Source organism: Sturnira hondurensis, unplaced genomic scaffold, assembly GCF_014824575.4.
Source record: "Sturnira hondurensis isolate 20B ecotype Veracruz unplaced genomic scaffold, ASM1482457v3 Scaffold0016747, whole genome shotgun sequence".
Lineage (NCBI taxonomy): Eukaryota > Metazoa > Chordata > Mammalia > Chiroptera > Phyllostomidae > Sturnira > Sturnira hondurensis.
The window spans coordinates 99099-111686 of record NW_028089378.1 but is presented as its reverse complement, the minus strand read 5'-3'; the positions used below and the strand labels follow the sequence as shown (position 1 = coordinate 111686).

General features: G+C 53.3%; 1 protein-coding gene across 23 annotated transcripts in view; it reads right to left on the bottom strand.

Annotated features, from left to right (window-relative positions):
• Positions 1-10843, bottom strand: part of BIN1 (bridging integrator 1) — a 54509-nt gene extending 43666 nt beyond the window's left edge. For 8 of the 23 annotated variants that reach the window (XM_037066959.1, XM_037066965.1, XM_037066961.1 and 5 more), the window contains exon 1: positions 10577-10841. In XM_037066959.1, coding sequence (XP_036922854.1) covers positions 10577-10660 — 84 coding nt within the window. In that variant the 5' untranslated portion in view covers positions 10661-10841. Of the gene's footprint in view, positions 1-10576 lie in introns of all 23 variants that reach the window. The other 15 variants (XM_037066953.1, XM_037066955.1, XM_037066958.1 and 12 more) reach the window with 5 other exon arrangements.
• Between the last annotated feature and the right edge of the window lie 1745 nt (positions 10844-12588).

Sequence of the window (12588 nt, the reverse complement as noted above, 5' to 3'; positions counted from 1 at the left end):
GGGATTCCCTGAGCCTCAGGGCTTTCATCTTTCAAAGAAAACCACATTCCAGTCCTGCTACTTCACACCATGAGACAAATGAAAAATAGTTGGTGTGAGGGTTCTTAGAAAAAATTACAGAATGTCATGGAAATGTTAAGATTATCCTCCCTTCCTGAACCATCTAGACCTGGCTGGACCCACCAGGAATTCAGCTCTGCCATTATCACCTATAGGAGTCCTAGAGGTCACCGCATCTCACAGACTGGATGGAGATCTCAACTTCCCAGTTCCTGGATGGACATACACTCGGGAGCCCAGTCAAAGCTCAACTCAAGTCTGTCAAGCCTGTGTGCCCTTCTGCTACACACCAGGCTCCATAAATGAATGAATGAATGAATGAATGAATGAATGAATGATGGGAGACACCTCACCTCTGCCCCAAGCTCCCTGCCCTCATCTGGACTCTCAAACCACAACTCCACCTGGAACTATTTGTCCTCCCCCATTCAGTCAGGCTCTTGTTTGCGGGGGGCACTCTGACTTCCCACCTCAGGGAGGTGATACCACTACCTTCCAATTTAGCTTTCTTGGCCCATACAGGAAAAAAGGAGAAAATGCATTGCAATTGTATTTCAAGAATATGTCATACACAAAAACAAACTGCTCAAAACACAAAAGCCAGCCCTGGCTGGTGTAGCTCAGTGGATTGAGCGCGGGCCTGCGAACCACACAATCGCAGTTTGATTCCCAGTCAGGGCACATGCCTGGGTTGCAGGCCAGTTCCCAGCAGGGGACTCACGAGAGGCAATCATACATCGATATTTCTCTCCTTCCCTTTCCCTCTAAAAATAAATAAATAAATAAATAAATAATAAAAATGAAAAAACACAAAAGCCAGAATGGTACATACATGTGGGCTCTGTCTTCCCCAAGATGGCCCCCACCAGGGACCAGGCACTGACCACACATTCACTTCCTCCTGGACCTTCTCTATAAATCCTGGGGTAGGAACTCCCATTCCCATTGAAAGAGCATGAAATGAAGGCCCAGGGAGGGGATGGCTTGCACAAGGCCCCAAAGAGGGAAAGTGGTCACTGGGACCATGTTCCTTTCCCTCCATGTTTGGGTCTGTCTTCCTCCCACACAAACCTCCTAACTGTCTCCTCCCTTTTCTCCCTTCAATCTCTCCTCTACCCTTACACAGCTGCAGTGCTCCCAGGCCTAGAGTTCGTACCTCACATGCCCATCACCGAAGTAGCTATCAGAGATCTGGAGGACACGTGAGGGGAAACTCGATGCTATCTTGGAGCAGAGAAAGCAGGGAGCCACAACAGATGGGATGGGGGAAGTAAAGGTCCCCTGGAGGGGTCTTTCCCAGCCTAGGTCTCCCTGAACCAGGTCTGTCCCTAGTGCCATGTCAGGTCCAGGCTCTTCCAGGGCTCAGACATGTTGGCCATAGTCCTGGGGAGAGGCTGATCTGAGCAAAGAAAGTAGCAGCAACTGTTGGAAAAACTGGCCTCTAGCAAGGGCTCTCCTGTCACACTATCCCTCTTCTGGCCCCATGGCCTCTTAAGGCACCTCAGGCCACAGGCATGTGTTGAAACCCTGACCTCTCAACAGGCCACTGCTTCCCCTAACCCTCCATCCACACATTTCCATATTGCCATCCACTCCCCATCCAGAGAGCTGTGCTTACAGCCACAGATCCCTACCAGCTAACATGCCCCCTCCTCCTCTAAGGACACTCCTCCTCTGAGGAATCTCCCCAGCTTTGTCCCAGTAGGTAGGGGACCCGGTCCAGTCAAAAGCCTGACCTCAAAGGGCAGAATACACAGGGTGCCTTGGAGAAGGATGAACTGATCTATTGATGGCCCCTCCCAGCTCTTAAGTTCTCCAAGCCCAGCAGCGTCCACTGCTCCTCAGTGTCGCCTTGGGGACCTCCAAAGAACAGAGAAACAGGTATCCATGTAATGGGGTACACACCAGCCTTTCCAGTAAGGCTAGGGCACAAGCACCAACCAGCCCCTGTGACCCCAGCCCTGAAGGGGTAAAGTCTGGGACAGCAGCCCTCCCCAGACCCCTGTGCCTTCCTGGACAGGACTGCATTCTAACCTGAGGCTAAGGTCATTCCCTCAGGGTACTAGGCACCCACCCCTCATTCTGCCTCCTCCTCTTCCTTAGAAAGCCAGAGGTTTCTGAGGCCCAGGATCACGAGACACTGGGTGCTCAGTGAGCAGACTGGGGGATGAACAAATGACTCAGGCCACACCTGAAGAAGAAAGGTGAACAGGCTGGGAAAATGGGGATCGGGTGGCGGAGGCTGCTGGCCTCTCTTGGTCCTCCAGGGCCCAATCACCCTCACCTGTCTTTTTAGATTTAGGCTCATCCCATCTCATCCCCCTCACACACATTCCAGCCACCCTGAACTGGCTTCCAGAAACATCACTCCCCACCCCACAACCTGCCTCCTTTGCCCTTCAAACCCAGATCAGTGGCCACATCCCCTGGGAAGCTTCCTTGACTGCGCAGGGTGGATGGGAAGCTCTTCAGGGCTTCCCTAGTGCGCTTGCCCTAGTGTCCCCCCAGTGCTGTGCTGGGCACTTTGTAGGGGCTGGAAGCTCCTTAGGAGCAGGGGTAGCTTCTTCTCTGCTCAGTACCCTCAGTGCCTCAGCATCCTGGCCCACAGCGTATGGGCCATAAATACAGAACGATGCTGGCAGTGAATAAGGCCACTGGAGATAATTCAGTGTAAGAAGTTGAGGCACCTGAAACAAGGAGCCAGTAAGAATGTCCACCCAAAGTCACCCTGGGAGCTCCAGAATGGTAGCCTGCAGGGATCAAGAAGGCCTAGGACCCCAGCCTAGCAGGCCAGTGATGAGTCCCTCCTCCAGTCCAATGGTAATTACAGCTTGCAGCCACCCACTCACTCCCTCAGCTCCAGATACACTGCTTGCTGCTCACTGCTCTATGATTTCAAACTGCAGAGGTGGAGATATCTGCAGCTTGCTGGCCCTCCATGGAGCAGAAATAGCAGTGGGGACCCGGCCCTTCACTCCAGGCTTGGGTACAGCATGGGTGGCACCAATTCCAGGGGCATCCTGGACAGTTCTCAGTGCCCACAGACCACTGTCCACCATCAGGTGCCAACTCACACCCTTGCCCCATGCTGTGGTCTCCATCCCACCCCAGGTGAAGTCCTGGAAGCAGGGAAAAGAGACCTGGCAAAGAGTGGAGATGGGTGTGAAGGCAACAGCTCATTGGTCCCCAAACAGGTCTCAGGTCCAGCAGATCCCCAGGTCAGCGCTCTTCAGCACCTGTGTCACCTTAAAACTTTCTCAGGTGTGAAGAGCACCCCTGCAGAGGATCTAAGCATATGGCCTAAAACCAGGCAGGACTCCTGGAAGGGCCCCAGTCCACTCCTGGGTATCCCATTTCTAGCCTAAACACCACAGCCCCTGGCTCAGGCAAGCACCACCAGAGCTCTGAGCCATTCTTCTGTGGGAGAAAATGCTGTGCAGGGAGGCCTGGGTCCCTCTGAATGGCCTGTAGTAGGATGGGATGTACCCCCTCCATCTGACTCCAAGACCTGAGCTCCCACTGCTGCTTCCCCTGATCTCTGAAGGCTGAATCCTACAGCTACAGCTCCCTCTCCCTGCACCCTGAAACCCAGTGAGCTCCCTGGGCCTCTGCCAGCCATCAGCCTATGTTCTCCCCTGCCTGAAGAATTCATACATCTGTGCAACACGTATACCCTGAACACCTGTGTGCTAAGCTAGGGACACCAGAGGGGACAACAGGAGGCAGGACCTAACTTCATGGAGCAGATATTCTAGGGACCTTGCCCCAGAATATCATGGGCCTGCCTGCAGCCTGGCCCCAGGAGAGTTGCCTCCCCATCCACATGGCCAATCTACAGGGTGGGCAGCCAGCTCCCAGAGCAGTAGGTTCTGGACTTTTAGACTCCACACTTGGAAAAGTAAAGTCTTCCCTGTGTGTTTGTCTATGTGGTGTGATCAACAGCAGGACTATTTCCTCCCCGAGCACATTAAGAAACAGCTAGCATTGCCATCATGTCATCAAAGAAACACCTAAACAAAAATCGATATGTCATAATAAAGGGTGTTCTTTTATAATGAATAAAGTAGATAGGGATCCAGGGAGAGACTGGGTCCCCAAATCATATTTAATAGGAAAGGGAGAGGTCTTAGGGATGAAAATCTGTCCAATCCCCCTCCCCCTGCACTAAGAGATAGTCTTCCTGGTCAGGAGGGCCTCTCTCATCTTATTTTCAAGTCTCCCAGACAACCCAGACAGCTGACCAGGACAGCCCAAATCACACCAGTGTTCCGAGCCTCAGTTTCTTCATCTGCTGAATGGGAATCCTAATGACCTCACCAGGCCATTAGGATGAGAATATTTACCAAGCACCTGGCACTCAGCTACATAATAAACCAGGACTGGTAAGTTAATATTTAACAAAGGGTTCCCTTGGGGCAGTAACCTGTCCTTCTCTTCTCAGGTCCCCAGCCTTGGCATGGAGCCAGCTTCCCTGCCCAGTCCAGAGAACCATGTGGCTTCTTTGGGAAGCAACAGGAACCTTGGGTTCCAGCCAGTTCCCATGAGGTATGGCCCTCCCAGAGATGAGAACAGCTCCTTTAGGGAATTAGGGGCCCTGCCCTTTGCTTAATCTGCACAACATTTAATCGGTGGCACACACCAGCTAATTCAGGAAAGGAGACTGAGGCTCAACATGAGGTCAACATGACTTTCCTCATAATTGATGGTGAGGGATCCAAACCCATAGCTCCAGAGCCCTAGTGGTTTTTCCCACAATGCAGTGATGCTTGATGTGAAAATCTTTCAAGTGGCCTGGCCAGGCTAGGCGATTTTGCTGCCTTTTTCCTCCTCTTTTAGCAGCCCTCTCACTTCCCCATCCTACATCCCGGGTGGGAGTCCTTGCTCTCCAAGCCTTCCCACACCTGCCCTCTGATGGCTGGTTTTAACACTGATGTCCTTTTCTGTGCACCTTTAATCCCAATAGGAGACTTACCAAAAGGCAGACTTAGAGAAACACAATATAGCAGGGTAACATCCCATAAGAAACTTTCACCCCCAGGTGAAAGGTGCCCTGTAGCCTGGAGACCAGAAGCTTCCACTCAGCCTCTCCCTACCCAATCTCCTACGTGAGGATCCACGTCCACATACAGAGTCTTCAGCACCTGCACTGGGATGCTCAGGAAAAGCAGAGCCTATCCACAACATTCTGCTGAGGAAACGCTAAAGGCCACCACTCCCTGCTTCACTGCCCTTATAATAATTACCTGCCACCATAGATGCATGTTTCTTTATTGTCTCTTCAGCTACAATGTCAGCTCCCTGAATGTGAGTCTTGGTTTTGTTTGGCCTCTGCCCCTGTCCCTAGAACAGTATCCACCACCTAGAGGTGCTCAACATTTGATTCACGAATAAATGAATGAATGAGTATCCTCATCCCTTTGTTGAGAGCCAAAGTAGAACCCAGAGAGGGAAAACTGACCCAGAACTACAGTTATGTGCAGACAAGTCAAGATCACCCAGAGCTGTCTGATTCACTCCCCACTGCAAGCTGCCCCTCTACATCACACACACACATCCCACCTGGGACTAGGGCAGCATCATAATCCCTGATCAGCCAAGGGCTCAGCAGAAATTAGCTGCCTGTCTATTGAGGCCTGTAACAGGCTGCAGCTTGCATTCAATCTCATGTTCTGCCCCAGAGCTGGTATTTAATTGTCCAAGGCTTTACTCCACAACATGTGAAGAGGAACCATTATTATTCTCTTCCTATATATAAGGCAATTGGGCTGAGGAAAGTCCTGCAACTTGCCCAAGTTCCTGACTAGCAGGGAGCCCAGGACAGCCTACCTGCCATGCCCACACATGTACTCCCTCTTCACCTTTGGTAAGACAGAGGCCTACCACAAAGAGCAAGACCCAGGAATTCCAGAACCTCATGAAAAAAGAATCATGTGAGGAGGGAAGGACAGCACATTCTCCTCACATTGTCCAACTCACACAGCTTGTACAGGATGAGCTGGGCTGAGATGGCAGAGACCAGGATGTGGCCTGGCCAGATGCCAGAGGATAAAGGCAAGAAAGGGCTCTGATGGGATTAGAATGCACAAGAGGTCAAGCCTCAGCTTCTCTGAGAACCCACAGAGTACAAAAATACCCTTGGATTCAAGACTTGATTGATTTTTTTTATTTATTTATCTTTAGAGGGGAAGGGAAGGAGAGAGGGAGAGAAACATCAATGTATGATTGCCTCTGGTGTGTCCCCTGCCGGGAACTGGCCCGCAACCCAGGCATGTGCCCTGACTGGGAATCGAACCATGATCGTGTGTTTTGCAGGCCCGCGCTCAATCCACTGACCTACACCAGCCAGGGCTCAAGACTTGATTGAAATGGCCCAAATCTACTGCCCACCCCCCACTTACCACTCCCAACATGCCACACCCTTTCCCATCAGTCATATAGGTAGCTTTGCAATGTTCATACTCACCCTACACCTTGGTCCATACTGTCCCTCCTGGAACACCTTACTCCACACCCCATGCAGCCCAATGTGCTCACTTGTTTTCCAGGCTCCTAAGCAAAGCAACCTTAGCCTCACTTTAAGCCCTGCCATAAACCAGCAGACTCTACTAAGTGAACACTCAACCCACACAGGGCCCACTGGGCCTCAGGGAAGACTGGAGGCCAGACTTCTCATTTCCCACATCCATTGTCCTTAGCCAAATGTCCACCAAGCCCCATAAACACCCTATCTAGAGATGATGCCCAGCTCTAATGCCTTCTTTCCTCAGGCAAGATGGAACCATGTACATCAATAGCTCAAGCTCAGGGAGAAGCTGATCTGAGTTTGAAGAGGTGCAGAAAAGCTTGTAACACTCAAACAAAGGAGACGGACCAGGGACATAAAGAGAGAGAAAGCAAGGAAAAGGATGGCAGGGGCGCTGACGAGCAAGCAGAGCAGGAGAGCAGGAAGATTCCTCAGATGCTCAAGGGCAGAGAGATGGATGCTAAGGGGAAACAGAAATGAAGAATGTGGGTAAGGAGAAGTACCTTTGGACTAGGGCATGGACTAGGGAGGTGGGGGGAGGAGACCTGAATGGGCTTGCTGCTCCCAGGGCCTGCTCTTTGGTGTAAGGAGGCTGCTCTTGAGGCTTCTATGAGGATAAGCACTGGTTGTAAAGGCCTGACTCCTACTAAGGGACCAAAATGGATGCTGCAGGAGAAGCCCTTGATCACCAGATAAGCATGGTGACACCCTGGTCATGTGTCATGCTTCTATAAATAACTGCCATTGCACCTTCCCTCCAGGAAGCATCTGCTCCCACATTCCAGGGCTTTCTGTCCACTGACAGCGCCAGGCCCTGTCCCTCTCAGAGGTGCCTCCCCACCAGACAAAGAGTACACATGCTCACCCACTCACCCCCAAAGGACCTTCTCCCTCACCATCGGCCCAGACTCCCAGCTCAAGGCCAGCCTCCCTCATGCACCATCTATGAGGACTTCTGGGCAGTGAACCTTAGCGGGGAGCAGGCCAGATTCCACCCCCACTCCAGCTGTCCCTTCTCCCCAACCATCTCCTCCCCGAAGGGGCCAAGCCAGACAATCTCTAATCCTCTGTCATCTGACCCAGCTCCACCCTAAATTAGCTCTGCCCAACCACCCTATTAGGCCCAAAAATGGACAGTGTCATTTATAGAGGGTCCAAGAAGCCAAACACAATGGGAAGATGACCTCATGGTGCCTGGGACCTGAGCTCCCAGCATGCATTCTGCACCCCAGACATTCTGGGGGCAGCTGGGAGCCTGAAGGTGAGCAGCAACGGTGCCAAGCTGGCAGACCCTGGTGAGCCTTCCCATATATTCTCATGTTCTCCCCACACCAGGCTCAGAGGCCACAGGACCTTACAACCATAGCTCCACACTAACCAGAGCCACACACACCTTGCTCCCCCCTGCTTCTGGGTTCAGCCCAGGATCAGGCACAGGATACATGTCTAGTCAGGATTTGCTAAACAAGGGAAGGCAAAGGAGCAAACAGCACAAACCAGCCTACCCACAGGTCAGTGTAAGGGCTCCCAAGCCAAGCCTCCAAACACCCTTGTTTGTTATCAACAGTCACTCAGTACCCTCAGGGACCAAATGAATGTCCTTTCCCTCAGGAAGCACCCAGAGCAGTGGTGGATGCAGGCTGGTTGATGGGTTGCCAAGCCAGGACCTATGGAGAGACACTCTGAGCTGAGGGACAAGAGAGCTGGCTCCACAGGCACCACAGAGCAAGCTTTCCTTGACCACACTGTCACCCTCCAAGTCACTGTTTGGCCCTGCTCAGATAGTGTCCTCCTGTAGTAACTGGACAACTGGAATCACCACATTGGGCACTTATTTGACAGGTGGGACAAGGACAGGGGTGCCTGTGAGACCATTGACAACATAGTGATTTTGTCACTACCAGAAGGTGCTAGGAGGCAGCCAGGTCATGGTACTCAGACTGTGACAGACTCTGAGCTGCAGGAGGGAGAGGGGAGAAGTCCTGGTGGGTTGACATATTAGACTTCCTGGAAAGGGGTACCCAGCTGGGCTAACAAGGGAGAGGACAGAAGAAAGGCTACTTTCTGAGACTCAGCCAGGAAGCCTGTTGTGCTGCTCTGGCTTTTGATGAGGGACAATATCCTAACCATTGCCCACCAGTAGCATTAAGCTGCTCCAGTCCCAGCTCAGGTAGGGCCAGCCATTGTACAAGGCCAGCATTCACAGCTGACCAGCTGTGGGCCAACTGCCTGTGGCCACAAAACGGGCTAAAGAGAGAGAGGAGGCAGCTCGAAGAGGCCAGTAATATTACCACTTATATGAAGGGAACACTTCATATAAGCCTATAGCCCCTGAATTACTGAAATATGCTGCTACAGTGACAATGCAAAGGGGACACAGCAAGAGCAAAGGGGAACTAAGAAGGAATACGACCTCAGTGGAGTAGGGGCAGGGAACCTGGCTTCAGCTCTCTACCGCGGGTTAGCCTTCCTGGCCCCTTAGGAGTAGGAAGCAAGTTTAGTCCCGGAGCAGCCCCTCCAGGCACCGAGATGGATTATCCAGTCACAAAAAGGGAATGGGGCGGGAAGGGGTGGGGCCGGAAGGACAGCAGCATCTGCCCTCCCTAACCTGTGAGGTTGAAGCCTTCCCACCACCCAATGACAATCTATAGGGCTTTAATCCGTCCTCCAAGCCTGGGGTGAAAGGCGGGTAGGGAGAGCAGCTGAGACAGACCAGATCTGCAGCTTGGCTGAGGGCCTTCGCCTCCACCCACTGCCATTCGCCTCAGCCCAGGGCTACCAGGCTGAGCAGCTGGACTGTGAGGGAGGCAAGGGGAAGCTCTAGCCTGTGCACCTCCTCCATCACGTGGCTGAATCCTGAGGGAGGCCCCAGGTCCCAGCTGTGCAAAAATCATTGTTTATAAACAACCACAAGCCTTGCAAGGGAAGGCCGTTGGTCCCCGGGTTCCCACTGATCCACGCATCTCGAGGGCGTGGGGCAGAACCCAAGGTGGGGAGGACAGGGGCCACCCCGGCAGGAGCACATATTCTACAATCTCAGATTTCAGAGTCCGAGTGGGCAGGAGAAGTGGCATCAGCGGCTGGCAGAATACAATGCAATAAACCAGAGGTGGCTTGGGGCAGAAGGCTGAGCCTGCAGGACCTCCACCCCCAGCCCTAAACAGTCAGGGTGTCGCGAGAGGCGGGGCTCCAGGACCAGCCCTTGTCCAGTTGCTCCTGGCTCTAGGGCTCAAGTTTCCCCTGGTGCCCTCCTCGACCCTGAGGTCCGCCGCCCTCCTCCGGGTCGGTCGGCTCTCGACCCCGGCAGAAAGCCCCCAAAGCCCCCTCCCACCCTCAGGAAACTCGAAGCCCCCAAGGGTGCGCAGCCTTCCATTACCCGGAGCTTCCAGGCCGCTGGCACCCTCGGGAAAAGAAAACCAATCCTCTGGCAGCCAGCGGGGACACAAGGGGAGAGGAGGGTAGGAGGAGGGCCGCTAGAGACCCGCAGCAAGCTCGGGCCCCTAGGCCGAGGGACACCCTCGAAATTCCCTTACCACTGCTCAGAAGACCAGGGTGGAGGGACCCCCACCCCCACCCCGCGCTGTCGGCCCTCAGGACCCATGGGGGCCTGAATCGCCCGGGGCGCCACCTCATTGCAAATCTCCCAGCCCACGGCCTGCAGGGCGGAGTTAGCCTGGACCTCAACCACCAGAGATCAGCGTGGGCCGCTGCTTCTCCACAGATGTGCAGCGAAAATACAGTGGTTCGGGAGGGAAGGTGGAAGGAAAGACAGCTGCGCTCTCTCCAGTCCACTATGGGAGGTGGGGAAGACAGATGACGCGAATCGCAGAAGGCGACCAGAGCTCCGGGAAGCGCAGCTCGTGTACCCCCGAAGGCCTTCGGCAGCAGTCCTCCTAAGGTTACAGCGCAGGACCCCGGATGAGAAGCAGCCCCTCGGGCGGAACGGAGGCAGGTGGCCGGAACTGCGCGGCGGCTGGTTCTCGGCTAGCTCACCTTCTCCTGCGCGCGGGTGAGCTTCTTCTGCACGTTGCTGGCAATCTTCCCCGCCGTCACCCCCTTGCTGCCCATCTCTGCCATCGCGCCTAGGGCCTCGCCCGGTGTCGGGCGCCGAGCTCCCAGGCCCGGCCACCCGCTCTGGGGTCGGGTCGGGCTCCTAGTCGTGCACTGGATAACCTAGCCGACTGGAGGAGGCGGAGCGTGCTCCAGCAAGCCAGCGGGGAGCTAGGCGGGATCCTGGACGGGAAGAACGGACGGAGGTGGGGACTGGAGAGGAGGGGAGGAGAGGAGAGGGGCGGAGCCTGCGGGGGCGGTCAGCACTCCCCGCCCACCCAAGCACTACAAGACACTGCCTTTTAAAGGGCCTCTCAGGCGCGGGAACTGCTCACCAGGACGGGAGAGAGCGGCGCGCATGTGCACTGGGCTTCCAGGAGCGGGACTCCCAGGACAAGGACTAATATGAGAGTCCTGAGTCCCGCGCCACCGCCAGCCCGATTCTCCTCTCCTTTAGTTACCTCCCGCAGCCCGAGAAAGGAGGCCAGATGGCGTAGCAGGGTGCTTTCAAAAAGCAGAGATAACGTGCGGCGATTGGTTCGTGCCCCTGGAATCCAGAAGCCCCTTGTGTCCTTCCCGGGCTTCTGCGGCCCTGCGCTCCACTCTCAGCCTCCGCCGCGCCTGCAGACTCGCCGATCTCCACCCGGGTTCTCTGAGGCCCAGACAGGTTCAGGCCTCAGTCCCAGGCGCCTAGTCCTACGCCAACCAGGCGCTCAGTCTTCTAGTTTGCCAAGAGTTATTTTATTATGATGATAACATCCTAACCTTAGTGAGCGCTCACTATAGGCTTGCACTCTCCTGCATGCCTCCTGGACAGGTATTATCTCGTCCAGTCTCCATATGAGCCCTATGAGTTAGGTGCTATTATTAAAATTCATTTTAATGTAATAAAAGTGTTATTCTTATCTTACAAATGAAGCCCAGAGAGTTCAGGAACCAGCTCTTAACTCTCAGGTTTTCAACCACTATACCCTAGGTATCTCCTCTTGCTTGCTGGAAGAAACATGATTAATGATCAGTACTCAAAGAGAAGATAAGGTTACTGCTAACCAACCAGCTTTGCTAACCACTGACAATTATTCAACATGAATAAATACAGGGTGGGGCAAAAGTAGGTTTACAGTTGTTCATATGGAAAATAATGGAATAATTAATAAATAATAATAATAATAATACAAGAATAAACTGCATTTCACATAGTCACAAATGCAAACCTACTTTTGCCCCACCCTGTATGTATCCCACCCCACCCTTCCCCCAAATTATGTCATGGCTGTGAAGGATGCCGCAGCTCTTTACCACCATGGACGTTTTCTCAGGGAATACAGGCTGAGTTGAATGGAGAGAGGTGTCCTGCTGAGAATGACAAGACCTAGACAGGTCCAGTGTGAGGACAGGAGCCAGGGCAGGGGTCCCTGGGAGCAGGAAGTACTCTTGTAGACCTTAAGCCAAGCCTTATCCCTTGTATAAGGGATATACAAGCAGAGAAACAGCCTCAAGAGTAAGAGGTTCAGCCTGGGTTCCACAGCCACTCTCTCTTCCCTCTGCCTGGTGGGCCCTCTGTAGTCTCTCTGGATACTCCTGACTCCTCCCATTACTGCTCAGCACCTGTAAGTGAGAATTTTGATCAGCCCTCCCTCCTGGCCAATTATTCCTATTTTACAGAAAGACAGACTGAGGCTGGGCAGCTGCTGAAGGTCACATCAGGTAACCAGAGATTCAGACTCAGGCCCTCCTGCACTAAGCCCTCAGTCAATACACTGAACTGCTTCCCAGAAAACACACCAAGCACACCTGAATGAAAAGTGTTTTGTCAGAATTATTATTATAAGCTCATACCTGTTGTGTGAATACAAAAACAAAACCTAAATAGTGCAGCCTCAGTTTCAAGGCAGCTTTCTCCTAAGAGCTTGACATGCTCTCACCTCTAGTCTCTCTCCTCCTCATTTTATATT